Source organism: Neoarius graeffei, chromosome 6 (assembly GCF_027579695.1).
Source record: "Neoarius graeffei isolate fNeoGra1 chromosome 6, fNeoGra1.pri, whole genome shotgun sequence".
Lineage (NCBI taxonomy): Eukaryota > Metazoa > Chordata > Actinopteri > Siluriformes > Ariidae > Neoarius > Neoarius graeffei.
Genome location: NC_083574.1, coordinates 45,314,677 through 45,336,336, shown reverse-complemented (window position 1 = coordinate 45,336,336; position 21,660 = coordinate 45,314,677). Strand labels below are relative to the sequence as shown.

Genomic DNA, 21,660 nt, shown 5'->3' with positions numbered 1-21,660 from the left:
AATTTAAAGGACGTTTGAGGAGTTGGAGGCTGCGAGCGCAATGATGTTCCGACATGCGCTAAACTTTATTCCCTGAAAATCATACACCAGCGTTCAATGCCCCAAACAGTCAAAATGTCTAGAAGACTACGGTTAAATAATAATCATAGCCTACTAAGTTAAATTACGTCAAAACATCTGTTTCTGGCCTATGAAATGATGGAAGAAAATGAGAACGAACGCAAAGTAGATAGCAGCCAACTTCACGCGATCTTTTAGGTAACTTAACACTCGTGTTGGCCACAATATTTCTCTTAATAAAATCTTGAATTGTTTTTGAAGTCGTATTCAACACAAAGTAAGGTCAAACCCCAATTTTAATGTAAGCGAAGATCCAAACTTTTTTCTATATTGACGTCGAGCACAGAGGAGCATGTTGTTCTGCTTTCGGTTTCGGCAGCATGGATGCGCTTTACATGAAAGAAGGCACTGATGTGTCTGCCATCGATAAAGGTGTAAAAAAAACAAGTGGAGGTGGGCTTGGCTGTACGAAATAGGTGAAAACGGAAAGCCATTTAGTTAATGGTGCAAAAAACTAAACATTCCAGGCGCTAGCATTTGTGTGGTTTGCCACAAAAAAATAATATACGGAAGCAATGGAAAGAAAGTGCTGTCGCGCCATCAACTGGAAGCCAGCCACAAGGTCAGTGTAAGGGGTCTTCAGCACACCTCTTCTTTACCAGGAGCAAGTTTCACCTCAACGGAGGTCAGTCCATCTATGGCTGATCGCGTCTGTGCACAGAAAATATGTGTCTGTGCTTTTATAGCGCAGCATGACCTGCCGTTGACCATATTGCAGCCATTGGTCGATTTGATGCGATCGGTCTCGGAAGACAGGAGCGCCCTCTCTAGGTTGTCACTGTCAAATGCTCATGCCTCATATTTGTGCACGCATGGCATTGCTGCACAATTCAAAAAAGAATTGTCTATGAAGCTGCAAACAAAAATGAATATCTCAAAAACGAACAATGGTGAAGAATCACTCAACAATAAATTGAATATATTAATCCATTAATTAATTGATAATAAAGTTATCAGTTCTAAGTTAACCATTCTCAGAATTTCATCGAAATCCACCCATAACCCTAGTCTGGTTAACACCAGACCATATCACAAGTGAAATATGGTCTGGAATCCGCCTATTGAATTTCTCGTAGGGGAGGTGTGGTTTACGATTGTCAACGGCCGTTTATTGGACGTTGCGAATGTCTATCATTTGGCGTATACGTAGCCCATGGCCAATCATGGCAGTTGTACCCGGTGACGTAGTTAGAGCGACGAAGAAGACGCTGTTCTTTTTATAAAACAGAAAGAAGAAAGACGCTGTTCTTTTTATAAAACAGAAAGAAGAAAGACGCTGTTCTTTTTTTAAAACAAACTTTCGCTCTAAACTATTCAGAACGGTGTCTAAAGCTTGATCGAAAGTTTGGTTCGTATCGCTCGCCGCAATGTTAAATGTGATCCGTAAACAGTCCCAAATAAACTACAAGCTTCCGTTTGTCGAGTAGTACGCGTCACCGTCTTTCCACCCCTCCCCACTCTCTGATTGGCTCCCTAACTCAGGCGAGCCTTTAGACCATAGTTTCCATGCTGTCTTTTCAGATCGGAACGATTGTGCAAAGCAGCATGGGATTTCCCAGGCTACCATAACCCCCCGTAGAATTTCATCGAAATCCACCCATAACCCCCCCCCCCCCCCCCCCCCCCCCCCCGTAAATTTTCAGTCAAATAATTTTTTTTGCTTTAATCCATGCTAAAGTGAAATAAATAGTATAATGTAACAACAAAATAATAATAAAATATCATAATTAGATGTAAGAAACCACTTAAGGTAACACCAAGGCAACTAACAATAATGAAAAAGCATTACCCTAATTAGTGCAAAGCCTGCATGCCCTATCGGAACATTTAATTCAGCTGCCAGTGTGTGTGTGTGTATCAGTGATGCAGTGATGGTTTATCTACTTCACCAATAAAGCTAATAAAGATGTTTCTTAAAATATTCAGATTAGAGATGCACCGATTGCAATTTTTTGGGCTGATTCCGATTTGTGATTTTCCATGGAGTGTAACCTGCTGATACCGATTTTGGCCGATTCCAATTTCATTTTTTCAAACCACTTCACAGCACACACAAAGACTATTTTCTTTTTATCTTTTCTTTAATAGAACATTCTGCCAGATTTTCAGTAATAAATTTTCAACACCTCAAAGGTTGAAAAACAAAAAGACATTGTTCTTTGTAAAATCTTTCTTCATGTTTGGTATTAACATATTAATTCCTGAAATAGGAAATTCACACAAACATTTTTTTCTTTTCCCGTCCAATATCTGGCACAAAAACAACTTCCCCCTCATATATTATTTGCCTACTGCTATGGAACACACTTTCATAAGCCTATTTAGATCTGAAAACGTATGCCTTATGGAACAACCCGTTTCTTCATTCAGTATCAAAATACAAAAATAATTTCCGGTCATACTTATACCATAGCCATTCTATCATCTTTATCAAATGTGTATTTGTAGAGTAATTTCCAATGGAATCAAGTGCAACCAAGGTTGTAAAACAAACAAAAAGACATTTTTTTTTTTCTTTCTCTCTTTGTACAAATCTAACTAGATGTTTGGTAATAGGCTAACGTATTAATTCCTGTAATGGGAAATTCATACAACCACAAACGTTTTCTTCTTTTCACATCCAATACCTGGCACAAAAAAAATTCACTATATTTGGATATCCAAATATAGTGAATATTTTATTTATTTATTTTTTTGTTAACGGCGCGCAGGACTGACACTGTTCTGTGCAAGCGCAACACAATCGCACTAGAAAGCATGTTGAAGCTGCCAGTGTAGCTGCAGTCTTTTTAGTTGCGAATTACGAGTATTTCCACCTTCATCTCTATGTGATACACAAGTTTTGATCGGCAGAAAATCGGCATATTTTAATTTTGCCCGGCCGGTCGCCGGTCATCGCCGATCACGTGAAAATTGGCCGATTCCGATCGGCAGCCGGTCAATCGGTGCATCTCTGGTTTTAGTTTTTTGCCTTTTTGGTGGCAATCTTTCAATCATTCTTTAGTTGACATTCAAGGAATAAATTGCAAAAAACAAGCTGGAGGTTTTTATTTGAAATATTGAACTCAACACTTACCTCAACCAATACTAAAATGAAATAAATAGTATAATGTAACAAAATAATAAAGTAAAATATCATAATTGGATGTAAGAAACCACTTAAGGTAACACCAAGGCAACTAACAGTAATGAAAAGCATTACCCTAATTGGTGCAAATTTTGCCTGCATGCCCTATCAGAACATTTAATTCTGCGTGGCTTCCTGAAAAAAAACTCAAGTGCCCTATCATAAGGGAAGTCATTGCTGAAGCGGGATAAACGGGATAATGCAATAAGGCCGGTTCCTCGCGTCAAGCTGCTACTGTATGCATCAAAATTGGTTTATAGCCTGACTCAGGGATGTCCGTTTCCTGTAAGCCAAGAAGGCTATGATAAAGCTCATCACGAGCACGATGTAGGCTACCTTTTAAAATAAGGGGTCGGAAGGCGAACCGGGAAGGCTGCGTTATTTTTAATTAGCCAACAAGCCTACTTGCAGTCCGGGTATATGCGCAACGGCAGGCCTGTGGACACGCCTCTCCGTCTCTCTCTCTCTCTGTGTGCGTGCACGTGAACGAGAAGAAAGAGCACTGAATGAATGGAACGATACCCAACGGAATTTTTTTTTTTTTTTCAAAATCGCGAGTCTGATTGTGCGGCGCTAGAAATCCATTGTGTGGCGCTGCGCCACACAATGGTCTATGTATGGGAAACCCTACTGATGACCCCGGGTTCTGGGTCATCACTGATCATGTTCAGGTTGCACCACAAGGTGTATCAAGAAACTTGCTTCACTTCGTAATTTCACATAATTCTAACTGAATCGCAGAAACGCCCATCAGCTACTCTTGTTTTAAGAGTGATTAGATACAATTATCACTGTGTACTTGCTTTTCTGAGAGCGTAGGTATTGATAGCTACTTGCAGTAACAGATAGCTGATTTAAATATTATCTAAAATATTTTTAACTAAACATTTCTCCTTCATTTTCTTTATTATCAATCATCATCTTCTTTTGGCTGCTCCCGATTAGGGGTCACCACAGCAGATCTTTCGTCTGCATCGCTCCCTGTCTTCCGCATCCTTCTCTACCACACCTGCCACTTTCATGTCCTCTCGCACCACATCCATGTATCTCCTCTTTGGCCTTCCTCGTTTTTGTTTGCCTGGCAGCTCCATCCTCAACATTCTCCTTCCAACATGCTCTGCATCTCTTCTCAGGATGTGCCCGTACCATCTCAGTCTCATGTCTCTTAGCTTAATTCCCAAGCTCTCCACATGTGCTGTCCCTCTGATGTGCTCGTTCCTTATCCTGTCCAACCTCCCATCGCAAACCATAACATCCTCAACTCCACCTCCAACTTTGCCTCCTGTCTCTTCGTTAAGGTTACGGTCTCCAATCCATACATCACAGCTGCTCTCACTACTGTCTTATACATCTTTCCTGTCACAAATGACTCCCGAAATCCTTCTCCAACTGCTCCACCCTGCCTGCACTCTCTTTCTCACCTCACTATCGTGGCCCCCATTTTCCTGCACAGTTGACCCCAGGTACCTGAATTCACCAACTTTCTTTACGTCTACTCCTTGCATCTTCACTACACTCTCGTCCCCATTCTCATTGATGCACATGTATTCTGTTTTGCTACTGCTCACCTTCATTCCTCTTCGTTACAATCCATACCTCCATCTCTCCAAACCCAGCTCAACCTCCTTTCTACTTTCACCACATATCACAATATCACCTGCAGACATCATGTTCCACAGTGACACTTGCCTCACTTCATCTGTCAAGCTATCCATCACTATGGCAAACAAGAAAGGACTCAAAGCAGATCCTTGATTAGATTAGATTAGATTAGATTAGATTAGATTAGATTAGATTCACTTTATTGATCCCACATCGGGGAAATTCACGTGTTACAGTAGCAAGAAAATGTCATACAGATAACAAATAAAAATTAGACAAACGAAAGATTAAATACAGAGGGCTATTTGCATTATCTACCGTGAAAAAGTATAGAAATATTGCCGTATTGAGAGGCTCGGGAAAAAAAAAATTGCACATTACAGGTAGAGTGTGTGTGTGTGTGTGTGTGTGTGTATAAGTATGTAAAAAATAATTTAAGACCTATATTATTGCACATAATTGCATCGATGAGGTAGAGGTAGTAGTGGTGAAGTAGTGCAAATAAAACGACAAACAGGTTATTGGTGCTACATTACAAGTTATTGGTGTTGTACAGTCTGACAGCAGTAGGTATGAATGACCTGCGGTATCTCTCCTTACACCGTGGGTGTAGCAGTCTACTACTAAACGAGCTGCTTAAAGCCCCCATAGCCTCATGTACGGTAGGGGGTGAGAGGGGTTATCCATGATTGATGTCAGCTTGGCTAACATCCTCCTCTCACCCACCTCCTCAATGGAGTCCAGAGGACAGTCCAAGACTGAGCCAGCCCTTCTGACCAGTTTATTAAGTTTCTTCCTGTCCCTCTCTGAACTTCCACAGCCCCAGCAGACCACAGTGTAGAAAATCACTGATGCCACCACGGAGTCATAAAAAGTCCTAAGCAGTGTCCTGCACACACCAAAAGACCTCAGTCTTCTCAAGAGGTGGAGACGACTTTGGCCCTTCTTGTACAGGACATCTGTGTTTGTCCAGTCCAGTTTGTTGTTGAGGTGAACACCCAGGTATTTGTACTCCTCCACGAGCTCAATGTCCAAACCCTGGATGTTCAGTGGTGCAGTTTGAGGAGCCGTCCTTCTGAAATCAATCACCACTTCCTTTGTCTTGCTGGCGTTGATGCGCAGGTGGTTCAGTTCGCACCAGGCGACAAAGTTGTTGATGACCTCTCTGTACTCCAGGTCGTCCCCCTCTGACACGCGTCCAACGACGGCTGTATCGTCTGAGAACTTCTGGAGGTGGCAGCTGTCCGTGTTGTAGCTGAAGTCAGATGTGTAAAGAGGAAAGGAGAGAGCACTGTACCCTGTGGAGCCCCCGTGCTGCAGACTACCACATCAGACACACAGTCGCGGAGCCTCACATACTGCGGTCTGTTAATGAGGTAGTCGATGATTCATGCAGCCAGGTGGCAGTCGACACCAGCTCCCTCCAGCTTCCCCCGAAGCAGTGATGGCTGGATTGTGTTGAAAGCACTGGAGAAGTCAAAGAACATGACTCTCTCATGCCCCTTTTCCACCAAAGCAGTTCCAGGGCTGGTTCGGGGCCGGTGCTTAGTTTGTAACCGGGTTTTCTGTTTCCACTGACAAAGAACTGGCTCTGGGGCCAGAAAAACCGGTTCCAGGCTAGCACCAACTCTCTGCTGGGCCAGAGGAAAGAACCGCTTACGTCAGCGGGGGGGCGGAGTTGTTAAGACCAACAACAATAACAAGACCGCGAAAGATCGCCATTTTTAAGCGATGAGACGCAGCAGCTGTACAAACGCGAAGTCATCCATTATTATTATTATTGTTGTTGTTGTTGCTGCTGCTGCTTCTTCCGTGTTGTTTTTGCTTCGATATTCGCGCCAAGGTTTATGCAAACGTAGCGACGTAACTGACGTATACTGTACAACGACGTAATGACATGGCTTCCCTTAGCACCGCGAGCTATGGAAAAGCAAACTGGTTCTCAGCTGGCTCGCGAGTTGAACGAGTTGTGAACCAGCACCAGCACTGGCCCCGAACCAGCCCTGGAACTGATTTGGTGGAAAAGAGGCAACAGTGCTCCCAGTGCCCTCCAGGTGTAAAAGTGACCGGTGTAGCAGGTAGATGACGGCATCATCTACACCAATGCCCGGTCGATATGCGAACGATGGAGTCCCACCTTCACCTCGAACCATTCAGTTGTTCCAACTGGAATTTTCTTTATTATCAATATTGTTGTGTATTCTGTGAATATCAAATCTCCTGACCTTTTTGCCGTATTGCCCACCTCTCTTGGCCCGTGTATTTTTACTCAGAATTTCTTTCCAGCAGCTATGTCGAGAACTAACTTTGCTTGTTTTTGTTTTTCCGCATCAGTTGTAAATGTTCTGCTTTACACGAGTCTGCAGTTAATCCTGTTTACCTCCTGTGGCTTGTGTAGCAACAGTGTAGCAGAGTTAATTCAGCCTGTTCAGTGCACAGGAAGTCTCGCTTAACCTGCTTGTTTCCACTGTGTTGCATCTGAATGCGTTTGTGTGAGCAAGCAGTCAACGGGTGCAATGAATCCGCTTAGAAATGCAGCTGTCGCGCGTTGTTCAGAAAAATCACTCAGCCTGACATTGGTCTGTAGCAGCTCTTTGTTTTTTGTGGATTTACTCGGAGCATATTGAAAGTGCTGCATATCACTCCGTTCATACTGCCTTGTGATTTTGATGTAAGATAAATGAATGGCAGCGTTGTTGAGAAAGTGTCGTTCTGTTCATGTCAGATCGCGTATTGTCAGCTGAGAATCACCTCAGGAGGAGGAGAAGGATTACAGAGACAGCCGGGCTCAGAAAATCAAGTACTGAAAGTCTCGTATAACAGTCCTCTCAGCTTCTTGCAGTTGTGTGATCTTAGGAGTGGACAAATGGGTAGCCCGGGCACCTGGGAAAAGCAGACTTTGTGTCTGTTTTTTTTTTTTTTTTTTTTTAATTCAATTCGTAGCCCAGAGGACAAGTAGGCTCAATAAACCGAGAAAGAAAAAGAAATCCCTATTCCATGCTGACTTATTCAAAACAAATGTTCAAATATGTTTAAACAGTGTGATAACCTAGTTGAAATATGACTGTAATAACAAACCACTTAAAAGCACAAGCTGATGGTGAAAATAAAAGGGCATAGTTATTATGAAAGAAATGACAAAAACATGCGCGCATATATATATATATATATATTAGTGCTGTCAAAAATGTCATGTTATTAACGTGTTAACTTGACTCAATTTTAATGGCGATAATTTTTTTATCGCGAGATTAACGCTCTGTGACATGATGCCACGCCCCGCACAGCCAGAGTCCTCTGCCCTCCCCCGAAGAGCCACGGTGCTCGGCTTAGGTTTCGTTTTCCCATCGGCGGCTCCAGCCCCACTTTGCAGTGGCTGTGACAAGACGCGTTATGCTCTGCAATAAAAAAAAAAACATTGGTACAACCAGTGTTCGAACTATGCCGATATTTTCGGGGGGGGTCCTTTATTTTCCCTTGGGGGGGTGCTTGCGCTTGTCTCAGAGCGCGGATCTCCATCGCGTGCTCACTTCGGATATGCAAATGCTTCCCGTTACACACGATTGCTATGTCAATAAACATCATTTTGCCAATATTTTAGAGACTCCCCAACATTTCCCAAATCATGTTTTCAAGGGATCTCATGTCTGTTTCAGGGGATCTCGGATCCCCCGTGTACCCCCGTAGTTCGAACGGTGAGCAAGCCCATTCACTTTTTTATGCTGATAAGAGAATTACATGGTTTTTCATGTGACAAAAATGTGCGATTAAATTGCGATTAATCGTGAGTTAACTATGACAGTCGCGACATTAATCGCGATTAAATATTTTAATCGCTTGACAGCACTTTTATATAAGTAAAGCCATGTACGACGAGATTGAGTGAGTGGAATAACTGATTTATTATATCCACATTCACTGGATTTTGAGAAACGGAGCATTTTTATTTTTTACAAATTCGATAATTTTATACAAAACATCCAACAAAATCATTTCTGCTTAGAATGTAAACCGGCAAAATGACAGGAGCAATTTGTGAAAAATGCTATAATCTCATCTCATTATCTCTAGCCGCTTTATCCTGTTCTACAGGGTCGCAGGCAAGCTGGAGCCTATCCCAGCTGACTACGGGTGAAAGGCGGGGTACACCCTGGACAAGTCGCCAGGTCATCACAGGGCTGACACATAGACACAGACAACCATTCACACTCACATTCACACCTACGCTCAATTTAGAGTCACCAGTTAACCTAACCTGCATGTCTTTGGACTGTGGGGGAAACCGGAGCACCCGGAGGAAACCCACGCGGACACGGGGAGAACATGCAAACTCCGCACAGAAAGGCCCTCGCCGGCCACAGGGCTCGAACCCGGACCTTCTTGCTGTGAGGTGACAGCGCTAACCACTACACCACCGTGCCGCCAAATGCTATAATAATTCTTGGGGGGAAAAAACAAACATTTTTTTTTACTATCAAATACTTTTATTCCATATTTTATTGCCTTTTTTGGGGGGAGGGTTCTTTAGGGTTTTTTGGCATTTGGCAAACAAACTTAAAGGTGCATTACCTCCACCAACTGGGTTGGAGTGTGGAACAAGAGATTCCACCCAAAACTGTATTATTTTAACTATTTGTTTCTTTTAAATACTTTAATAATTTTGGGGTTTTGTTTTTGAGTAAAGTTTTTATTTTGCCCTCAGTTGGTTCAGCAACACACTCCGCCACTTTTTGTTTTGCTCTACACGAGCTGATAGCCTAGTCGTAGAGTAGCCCAGCAGAGTGCACGATTGCTCATATCCAGTGAAATATGGACAGAAAATAAATAAATCAATCAAATCCACTGGCAGCACGGTGGTGTAGTGGTTAGCGCTGTCGCCTCACAGCAAGAAGGTCCGGGTTCGAGCCCCGTGGCCGGCAAGGGCCTTTCTGTGCGGAGTTTGCATGTTCTCCCCGTGTCCGCGTGGGTTTCCTCCGGGTGCTCCGGTTTCCCCCACAGGCCAAAGACATGCAGGTTAGGTTAACTGGTGACTCTAAAGTGACCGTAGGTGTGAATGTGAGTGTGAATGGTTGTCTGTGTCTGTGTCAGCCCTGTGATGACCTGGCGACTTGTCCAGGGTGTACCCCGCCTTTCACCCGTAGTCAGCTGGGATAGGCTCCAGCTCGCCTGCGACCCTGTAGAAGGATAAAGCAGCTAGAGATAATGAGATGAGATCAAATCCACTTGTTGTTTTTCACAAGATTTCCAGACATGTGTTTTAATAATGTTGCTGGATGCTGTATGGTAAATACACACAGGATAATCGATCTCTACAAGAAGTAGTGGTCTGCTGAATAAAGGGCAAAAAAGACATGCATTTATTTTGAAAACGTCATCAGTGAAGTAGCGATCTCATTATGCGCTGTGACAAACTGTGACACCATAACAGCCCAGACTGTAACTAGCATGTACCACTGAACCCCTGTCAGCCAAGGTGCCATCTGGCTCATCGTGATACAATTTCTTTTGATTATAATGCGTATAATTTTGCATGAATGGATAACAAATAGGTGTTTATTTTTTTTTTTTAAAGAATCAGGAACAGGTATGTAATGAAACCAAGCAAAAATAAAATGCAGCTCAAAGTGGTCATATCCTCCTGGGAACCAAGAAAAAAATGTCTCATTTTCTCTTTTGTTGTGATTTCCTTACTAGGAATTTCCCAGCAACCCTCCTAGTCACATGATATATCATTGGAAAGCCCAGGATGTGCTCTTTACAACACACCAGGATTCAAGTGAATAGCTTGATAGAGTAAGAGGGTGTGCACGTAAAACAAATGCCAACTACAGAGGACACAAGTCTATGGGTTGGTTCTCAGGAGGATATAGTCAACTGCAGCACAACATGCAGTCACCTCATGGTTTAACATATCGAGAGAAAATAAATGCACCAGCCAGGCTGGAATAGTATCTTTCATGGACGATGTGAAAAGAGAACACCACAGCAGATAGCGAGCACCTTGAGCAACGACTTGCTTGACGTTTTGTCGGTCACAAAGACGACGTGCTTCGTTAGAAACTTGGTTGGAGGACAGTGATGTCTGCACAGAGCTCCATGTCCTCTCTGCAGGAATAGTTTGTTTGTTCAGTCTGTATTAATGCGCTTAACTTTTGTCCACCCCCGAGTACATTATGACATAATTGTTACTTTATATTACCAATGTACTGGAGTGTGCTAAATGAGCTTACTCATCTACTTCCTGTCCAGCAGGCCTAAGAAGAAGAAGAAAGCCCCACAGGAGGAAGAAGGAAGCTCTGGTCTGGAGAAAAAGAAGACACAGTCAGAAGACAAAAATAAGGTAGACTTGTATGGAATCAATTTTGTGCCAAAATGTTCATACAATACTTTTGAAATATCAAACAAAAACAACAAATCAAAATACAAAAAAAAAGTCAATTTTTTTTAGACTGGCAAACAAATTATTTGTGTAATCGTGCAAAATATCAGTCTATTACTCTTCAGAAACCTTTTATTTTTGTTCCGCGTCTTTCTCAGTTTTGTTTGACGTAATTTATTTTGGTTGCGATTCCAGCTTTTTCGTTTGCGCTCCCTGACTTTTTGCTTGCAGTTTTGGCACAAACTTCACGTGTGGGTGGGCTGTCCAGGAATGCATTCCTATTGGCTAACTTGTGTTTGACTGACAGCTACGCTCAGCCATTCCCTACTCGGATTCTGGCGGACTGTTTGACGAGTGACCGATCCATTGACGCTACACAAGGATCGAGTGGACTTCAGTGGCGACTAGGATATTGAATTAATTCAACAAAGTGTAAGTGCGGGACAAATGTGTTGTATGTGTTGCAGTAGTACACATTATGCAGGTGTTTCGTGGCAAGTCAAATGTTAGCCTTAGCTCCACTACCCAATATAATAGCTGTCTTGCTAACGTTAAACACACCTGCATAATGTGCACTACTGCAACACATACAACATATTTGTCCTGCACTTACACTTTGTTGAATTAATTCAATATCCTAGTCGTCACTGAAGTCCACTCGATCCTTGTGTACCATCAACGGATCGGTCACTCGTCAAACAGTCTGCCAGAATCCGAGTAGGGAATGGCTGAGCGTACCGGTAGCTGTCAGTCAAACACACATGGATGCAAATGGCGCGCCTTTTGGCGGATGCCGCCTTTTTCACGGCTGTCTGAGGGACTTGTGTGAATCGTGCAGATCCGATGAGGTTTTTTTTTTTTTTTTTTTTTTTTTTAGGGGGGACGTTGGAGTGTCTGATTATAATTTCATCAAATTCTGTATTAAAATTACTAAATAAGCAAATGCTGTTAGTCCATGAAACATAGGAAGTATAAGTATGAAAAGAAAGCTGCGCACGTAAAGCTAATTATGTAACTTACGTTGGACTGATGGAAATCCTTGCGCGTGCAGTGAAGTGCAGCCAGCAGCAGATAATGGCACGCAGCCAATTGGCTTTACGTGCGCAGCTTTCTGATTTACTGTTTTCTTCTCATACTTATACTTCCCATGTTTCATGGACTGTAACGGCATTTGCTTATTTAGTCATTTTAATACAGAATTTACTTTGATGAAATTATAATCAGACACTCCAACGCCCGCCCCCCCCCCCCCCAAAAAAAAAACTCATCGGACCTGCACGATTCACAAGTCCCCCAGACAGCCGTGAAAAAGGCGGCATCCGCCAAAAGGCGCACCGTTTGCATCCATGAATACAAGTTAGCCAATGGGAATGCATTCCTGGACAGCCCACCCACATGTGAAGTTTGTGCCAAAACTGCAAGCAAAAAGTCAGGGAGCGCAAACGAGAAAGCTGGAATCGCAACCAAAATAAATTACATCAAACAAAACTGAGAAAGATGCGGAACAAAAATAAAAGGTTTCTGAAGAGTAACAGACTGATATTTTGCACGATTACACGAATAATTTGTTTGCCAGTCTAAAAAAAATTGACTTTTTTTTTTGTATTTTGATTTGTCGTTTTTGTTTGATATTTCAAAAATATTGTATGAACATTTTTGGCACAAAATTGATTCCATAGACTTGACCACTTAACAGTATAGCAGTGTGCAAGACAGGGACATGGCCATGAAATACCAAGCTGCTGGGAATAGACTTCAAAAACAATCCATAAAGATTGTTCTGTCTCGAATCTCTGGCCATGGAGCCCCACACTGAATAAGTGATTTAGTCAGTCCAGCTAATGAGTGTCTAGAATTGATTTGCGCGAGGGTTTTGTCTAGTACTTTTTCAAATCATTTCATTGATGGACATTCTGCAGACCGTTTTACAGGAAGAGCCAATTTGATGAGCAAATTAAACGGTAATTTAAGCATTTGATTGAAGCTGGAGTACAATGCATAGTCTATTTAACAAAAAATAGAAATCCCCCTCCCACACACACACACAGCTTGACTTTATTAAAGACCTGCATTGACTTTGACACACTTTCCACTGACTGAAGTTTAATAAAGGTCTGTGACTTCCTGTGCTGAAGTAGGGTCATGTGCACATGCACCTGCAAATGCTGCGTCCTTGCAGGCTATAGTTTGAACCAATGACTGGAAACATAGACGACGTGCCTCGACGGCCTTCCGTTCTATAGAAACGAAGCCAAAATTCCTCTGCCAAATCGTTCTCAAGTTTGGAGCCAGAGTTTGTGCAGGAGAAATGAGAGTCCGGTACTCATTTGGTAGGCCTGCCCCCTTCTCCCAGTACCAAGGTTCAGCACATCGCAAAGGCTGTCAATCACTTCATTCCCAAGTATATCCAGACCTACTTAGGATTTCGTACAATAAGTTGTATAGAATCAAACGAGACCATCAGTGACAGCGTAGCTCACTCCGGCCCCGTCTAGTCCAGAAGGAACGATCTAAAGTGGGCCACCTTGCGCAATAAATGTTGCAAGCTCTATACAAGCTACCGTATATACAGAAGCTACATACACCCGAGGAATACCGACCTATTTGCCAGAAAGAATCCAAAACGGTGAGGAACTGACCGAGAAGAAGCTATTTTTGTTGAACTGCTCATTAAGGCTTAATTAGTCCATAACTTCATGAATAATTGTAATGAAGTAAATCTGGGTAGAAGTTATATGCACCCTAGGTCCCCCTACCTTCATGGCAGAAAGAATCAAAATTGGTGAAGAATTGAGAGAGAGGAAGCGATTTGTGTGGAAACTGCTTGCTCGGGCTTAATTACTCCATATCTTCATTATTAATTGCAATTATGCAAATTTGGCTGGAAGCTGTATGCACCCCAGGCAGACCGACCTTCCTCCAAAAAGAATGAAAATTGGTGGAGAGAGAGATGAAGCCATTTTCGTGAAATGCGGATGATGTATGACAGACAACACATGATGGCATAAGCTCATCGCCCAGATGAGCTAATAATAACTAATTTCGGGGAGGAAGTATAAAACCTGCAGATATCTGCATAGGGAGAATTCATTGCTCTTATTAGACACTCTAGATGAAAAGATGGTTTAGATGAGAAAAGTCGCATAGAAAATGGGCCGTTTTGTCATTGTAATACATGGTGGATGGGCGCTGCTGCACATTAAACTGCAACCAGCCATTGGTGGCACTACCCCCCCCCCCCCCCCCCCCCCCCCCCCCCGTTTGTTTTTAATTTTTTTTCTTTACATTTTTTTTTTAAATAGAGGTGTTATGCTGTCCATAGTTTGACAGTCATTGGTTTGAACATGGGCAGCACGGTGGTGTAGTGGTTAGCACTGTCGCCTCACAGCAAGAAGGTCCTGGGTTCGAGCCCCGTGGCCGGCAAGGGCCTTTCTGTGCGGAGTTTGCATGTTCTCCCCGTGTCCGCGTGGGTTTCCTCCGGGTGCTCCGGTTTCCCCCACAGTCCAAAGACATGCAGGTTAGGTTAACTGGTGACTCTAAATTGACCGTAGGTGTGAATGTGAGTGTGAATGGTTGTCTGTGTCTATGTGTCAGCCCTGTGATGACCTGGTGACTTGTCCAGGGTGTACCCCGCCTTTCGCCCGTAGTCAGCTGGGATAGGCTCCAGCTTGCCTGCGACCCTGTAGAACAGGATAAAGCGGCTACAGATAATGAGATGGATGGATGGATGGTTTGAACACATTCAATGACCAGTAGATGACTATGAAAGTATTATAAATAGCAGAATAGTACTTCATGTGATTCACACAGTGAGGGGGAAATACGTATTGGGACACTTTTTGAGTTTGTTATTTCATAAGCATAAATAAAGAGATGTTTAAAAAAAAAACCTAAATCATTATGGGGAAAGTATTCAGACACCAAAATTAAGTGTTAGTACTTTGTGCAAAGCTGCTGTTGCCAGTTAGAGCTTTGAGCTGTCTATGGCAAACGCTAATTAGCTTTTTGCAGCATTATGATTATATTTTTGGCCCGTTCCTCTCTGCAGATTCCCTTCAATCCCCCAAAGGTACAAGGGTCCCTCTGATGGACTTGCAATTTCAAATTCCTCTGTAAAGTGTACATGGGATTGAAGTCAGGGGATCTGATTTGTGCTTATTGTTCTGTGTAATTGCTGCTCCTGCTGCTTTCAGGTCGTCCTGCAACTCTTTTCGAGTCACTGCTGGCTTTTCTCTTACCTTCCTTATCGTTCGTCTGATTTGTACTGATTTGAAGTAGCAGAACAGTGCAGAAAGAGCATGTTTTCTGCTTCCTGTCTGAGGTGGGGGTAATAATAAACTGCTCTCATCTCCTCTCTCTAGCTCTCTCCCGGTATTTCAGTCCTCCTTTTCCTTTTGGTGTGTTTAATCGTGGGTTTGTTTGTTTTTTGAATGACGTATGTCTTGTGACAGTGTGTAAATCAGTTCTCCTTTCCATTATCTCATCTCATCTCATTATCTGTAGCCACTTTATCCTGTTCTACAGGGTCGCAGGCAAGCTGGAGCCTATCCCAGCTGACTACGGGCGAAAGGCGGGGTACACCCTGGACAAGTCGCCAGGTCATCACAGGGCTGACACAGAGACACAGACAACCATTCACACTCACATTCACACCTACGCTCAATTTAGAGTCACCAGTTAACCTAACCTGCATGTCTTTGGACTGTGGGGGAAACCAGAGCAAACAGTGTTATTCTGTACGGAATTATTATAAAGTCTTAAAAAATTCCAGTGAGTTGTTTTTAAATGTCCAAGCGACTTTTTCAATCCATGCGCGATTCACGGCTATTTATTTTTACGACAACCGCACATGCTGTGTGTGACATGCGCAGATTCCACGCATTTGCTCGCGCTATTTTCGATACGGTAGAATGGCTGTGCATTACACCCAGTCAAAAGGGCAATGGATACGCGCACTGCAAACTGTGTAGAACTGACATTAACATCACTCATGGTGGTCGCGATGACTGCACGCGGCATGTCAACTACAAAAAACATATGGAGTATGCTGAAATGGCGAGTCAGGCGGAAAGTAAATCTGGGGGTATCCAGCAGTTTTTTACGAAATCTGTGGATGAAAAGACACGGAACGTGACCCGTGTTGAAGTGGTGATGGTTGACCTGTGCTTGGAGTTGAACTTGCCAATTAGTGCCATGAAATGCGAGTTAAACTTATTCAGTTTCTTTTTACGTCTGATTTTTATTCACTGAAATATCAAACACTGGCTGTACTTCTTTAATTCAAAGTCTTTTCAGTGTTGCAAGTGCAAATGTACATGTAGTATGATCAAAAACAGAATTCTATGATTAGTGTTGTTGGGATTGTGGCAAAAAATTGATCATTCCACTGTTTTAAATACAATTACAGGGGCTTCAAAGTTTGGGAGAATAGCAGGGTACAAAATTACAGCAGGGTGCAAAATGGTAAAATGTCTGCCAGCGGCAGACATAATGCACGCAAAGCGTGCAGGGATGGATATATATATATATATATATATATATATAGAGAGAGAGAGAGAGAGAGAGATATGCAAGTACGAATTTTTCATGGGGCGGGATGGTTTGGAACAGGCCATCTAAAATTGGGATAACATTTACCCGGGACGGGTATTTGAGGCGGGTCGTCTAGCTTAAGCTTGATTAGCGTTGTTACGCACGCCAGTGTTTCCCACAGAAATTTTGGAGACTATGGGTGAGGCGCGGGGGTTGTTTAAAATTGAGTGATATGTTAAATATTAAGTTATTACTGAAAAACTATTGATTAAAAAAACAGACACTGAGAAATGGTCCGATAAACAACTTTACCAATATAAAAGATTAGCAGGACTACAAAAATGCAGAAAAATAGGCTTTACTTATCCAAATGCACCTGTTGGTTCAAAAGTTAAAGTGCAGAGAACCTCACAGCACAACATGAAGTTACCTTCAAATATAATATAAATGCCTCAGCTTTCATGTAAGAAAAAAAACTATTAATACTAGTACTGTGTGCAGGCAGTCTCTCCTGAAGACTAAATTAAACAATAATTATAAACTAATAAAATAAATGGCTCAGGCTTCATAGAAGAAAAAAACAATTTGAACAGAATCTCACAGTATGATGCTGAAGCTGCCTAAACAATGGAAAATAAAATACCATTTTGGCAAAAACGTTGGCATCCATTAATTTCTTGTATTAAGTAAAAAAAATATGTTGCCAGATACTGCTGACGTTTTCCAGCACAAAATATGTTCAAAACCCGCCAAAATGCACTTAAAACCGCCCAAATTGGGCAGGAAAACCCGCAATCTGGCAACACAGGCGGCAGTAATGGCTGCACTCGTGTCGAGGATGTAAACACAGTTGACGCGGCAACGGACATACATGACATAGTGGATGTAATTTACGTTCACAACTTTTTTTTCTGTCAGAAATATTTAATATTAAATTTTGTGACTCGACTGACAATAGCCGGCGGCATAACAAGCCATAGCCGGCAATTTGCCACCGGTGACCGGCTACTTTTGAGACCGCTGAATTATAAATGTCATTTTATTCAATGTCTCTTCTGAAGCATTATGCTGAAGGATTTATATATTGGGACATTAAGATAACAATGTCGGACTCTCTTTGGCACGAAATAAGAAATTTTTTTTTTTATTTTATTAGAATCCGTTAACAGGTAGAACATTTTGCCAGGCAATATAATATAATACTTTTGAGGAGTTCCATTCAATACCAATGATTGGTAGTCAACCGTAATGTCTGCAAACAGGGAACACTATTGTATTTATAAAAATGTGATCTATTGTATGCTCTAGAAATTTGTTGAGTGGAAATTCAGTTGAGATGGCTGCTCGTGTTTTGTTTATTCAATTCACACAAAACAGTACTTTTTAATAATTTAAATGTTAAACATATTGGTATATATACCTCTTTATAATGGAAATGCGCATAAATTAATGTTACTGAAAGTCATTCCAAAATACTGAAAAATGTTTTCAAGAATACTGAAATTCAACATTTGGGGTAGGCATCTCTGCTTTTCATAATATTCTAATTTTCTGAGATACTAAATTTGGGGTTTTCATTAGTTGTCAGTTATAATCATCAAAATGAAAAGAAATAAACTCTTGAAATATATCAGTCTGTGTGGAATGAATGAGTATAATATACAACTTTCACTTTTTGAATGGAATTACTGAAATAAATCAACTTTTTCATGATATTCTAATTATATGACCAGCACCTGTAGATGCAGCATTTCGGTACCTACATTAGTTCTTGTTGATCAAGTTGTGTACTGTGAAATGTGAGCATAAAAACAAGCGTGTAATATTTTACCATCATTTTCCTTACGCGGTTATATTCTCGCCTCTTTTGAGGTTTCGGTTGTTTATTTGTTCAGGATTGAAAGCTTGCTGGCCTATATAGATCATTTATTGAAGCTTTGATTAAAGTCAAAGCTTTAATTAAGTCTGACTTCACATCTAATCCATCCCATTGGGCTCGAAAATTAATAAATATCAATCCATAAATAGGTCACGTACCCAAAGGAGCAAGTGGGAAAACAGTTCGGGGTTTTTCTCTGCAGCTGTTCGAGCATATTTTCCATGTGATGCCGTTCACTCCTGTAAAAAAATAAAGGATTGCAAAAACAAACATATTGGATCCTCTTTTCCAACATATTAGTTTATTTTGCTTATAATAATTTTTTTTTCAGCTTTATTGACCTTCAAACAACAAAACTACAAATTTACAAGATATGCAAATGAACTAAACCAACATAAAAAGGATGGTCCAAAAGGGTAGGTGCAAACGGGACCTGGAGTCCCATGCAAGGCACCTCCCTACTAAAATGTTAAAAATCTCGAAAGACTTGGGCGAAAGAAAAACGCAAGTGAAATCTGCCGTTGCTATTGGCAACCACAATTATGACAGAGGCTCCACGAGCAAGGCCTATCGGTATCAAACACATTAATTGATCCTTGTACACATTAGTAACAAAAACCTTGAAAGAATTTAAACTAAGGAAATTACTAGGTGTAGCTAATTTGCATATGAGGTTCTAGAGTTTAGCACCGCGATAGAAGAAAAGAGGACTGAAAAGTAGAAGTTTTACAAAAAGGTGTTTCTAAATACTTAATTTCACTATTCTGGGATCATCATGTGTGACCATGACTTGCATATTATTGAATGATGTTTCTATTTTTATGCCTTCAATTTGGTTTTTGTCTTTTTTTTTTTTAAATAGATCCTGGATAACTGTCGCTTGGTACACCTGTATAAGTTCGGGCATGCTTTGTGTAAATTAGATGTACAGTGCTGAGCGTAAATGAGCGCACCCCCTTTGAAAAGTAACATTTTAAAAGGACTCCCTAAAGTGAATGACGCATGAAATGGAATGATGAATGACAGGTAGTAAATTTGAACAATAAATGGTCCCTTGTCATTCAGATTCTTACAAATGGAATAACGATTGAAATCTTTAGTTTTAGACCTCCCTAGGATAGGATAAGTGGGTGCTTGGTGGGATATCAGCTTTTACAAATGGAATGACAGGGTTTCTATATGTATTGACTTACTTTGAGCTAATGTTGTCAGTGATCTCACCTTTTACAAATGGAATGATAAGGTTTCTAGGTGGAATGACATACTTTGAGGCAATGTTATCAGTGATATCAAATTAACAAATGGAATGACATTGTTTCTAGGGTTAGGGTTAGGTTATAGGTGATATCACTGATAACATTGCCTCAAAGTATGTCATTCCACCTAAAAACACTGTCATTCCATTTGTAAAAGGGGATATCACTGATAACATTAGCTTAAAGTATGTCATTCCACCTGGAAACGCTGTCATTCCATTTGTAAAAGGTGATATCACTGATAACATAACCTAAAAGTATGTCATTCCACTTAGAAACAATGTCATTCCATTTCATGAGCTGAAAGCATGTCATTCCACCTACATTTCAATCGTTATTCCATTTATAAGAATCTGAATGACAAGGGACCATTTATTGTTCAAATCACTAGCTGTCATTCGTCATTCCATTTCATGCGTCATTCACTTTAGGGAGTCCCAAATTTTAAACAATATCTCAGTGAACACAAACAATTTCCAAAATGTTGACAAGACAAAGTTTAATATAACATCTGTTTAACTTATAACCTAAAAGTAAGGTTAATAATATAAACTTAGATTACACATTTTTCAGTTTTACTCAAATTAGGGTGGTGCAAAAATGAGTACACCCCACAACAAAAACTATTACATCTAGTACTTTGTATGGCCTCCATGATTTTTAATGACGGCACCAAGTCTTCTAGGCATGGAATGAACAAGTTGGCGACATTTTGCAACATCAATCTTTTTCCATTCTTCAACAATGACCTCTTTTAATGACTGGATGCTGGATGGAGAGTGATGCTCAACTTGTCTCTTCAGAATTCCCCATAGGTGTTCGATTGGGTTCAGATCAGGAGACATATTTGGGCACTGAATCACTTTCACCCTGTTCTTCTTCAGAAATCCAACAGTGGCCTTAGATGTGTGTTTAGTCATGTTGGAAAAGTGCACGACGACCAAGGGCATGGAGTGATGGTCGCATCTTCTCTTTCAGTATAGAGCAATACATCTGTGAATTCATGATGCCATCAATGAAATGCAGCTCCCCGACACCAGCAGCACTCGTGCAGCCCCACATAAGGACACTGCCACCATCATGTTTCACTGTAGGCACCAGGCATTTTTCTTTGTATTCCTCACCTTTGCGACGCCATACAGTTTTGAAGCCATCAGTTCCAAAAACATTTATCTTGGTCTCATCACTCCAGAGTATAGAGTCCCAGTAGTCTTCATCTTTGTCAGCATGGGCCCTGGCCAAATATAGGCGGGCTTTTTTGTGCCTGGGCTTTAGGAGAGGCTTCTTTCGTGGACGGCATCCATGCATGCCATTCCTCTGCAGTGTACGCCGTATTGTGTCACGGGAAATAGTCACCCCGGTTTGGCTTTCTACTTCTTTAGATAACTGAAGTGAACTTGCTTGCCGATTTTCTTCAACCCTTCTCATCAGAAGACGCTCCTGTCGAGGTGTTAACTTCCGTGGATGACCTGGACGTCTCTGAGATGGTTGCAGTTCCAGCTTTCTTAAATTTTTGTACCACTTTTGCTACAGTATTCTGACTGACAAGTAAAGCTTTGCTGATCTTCTTGTAGCCTTCACCTTTGTGGTGTAAAGAAATTATTTTCTTTGGGGAATTCTGAAGAGACAAGTTGAGCATCACTCTCCATCCAGCATCCAGTCACTAAAAGAGGTCATTGTTGAAGAATGGAAAAAGATTGATGTTGCAAAATGTCGCCAACTTGTTCATTCCATGCCGAGAAGACTTGGTGCTGTCATTAAAAAT

The 21,660-nt window shown here is 41.4% G+C and overlaps 1 protein-coding gene across 1 annotated transcript in view; it reads left to right on the top strand.

Moving 5' to 3' along the window:
• The window catches only part of zgc:173742 (DNA topoisomerase I, mitochondrial), a 233,252-nt gene that overhangs the window by 56,828 nt on the left and 154,764 nt on the right, over positions 1-21,660 (top strand). Inside the window, exon 5 of the mRNA XM_060924351.1 lies at positions 11,102-11,189. Within this exon, the coding sequence (XP_060780334.1) occupies positions 11,102-11,189 (88 nt within the window). The remainder of the gene's footprint in view (positions 1-11,101; positions 11,190-21,660) is intronic.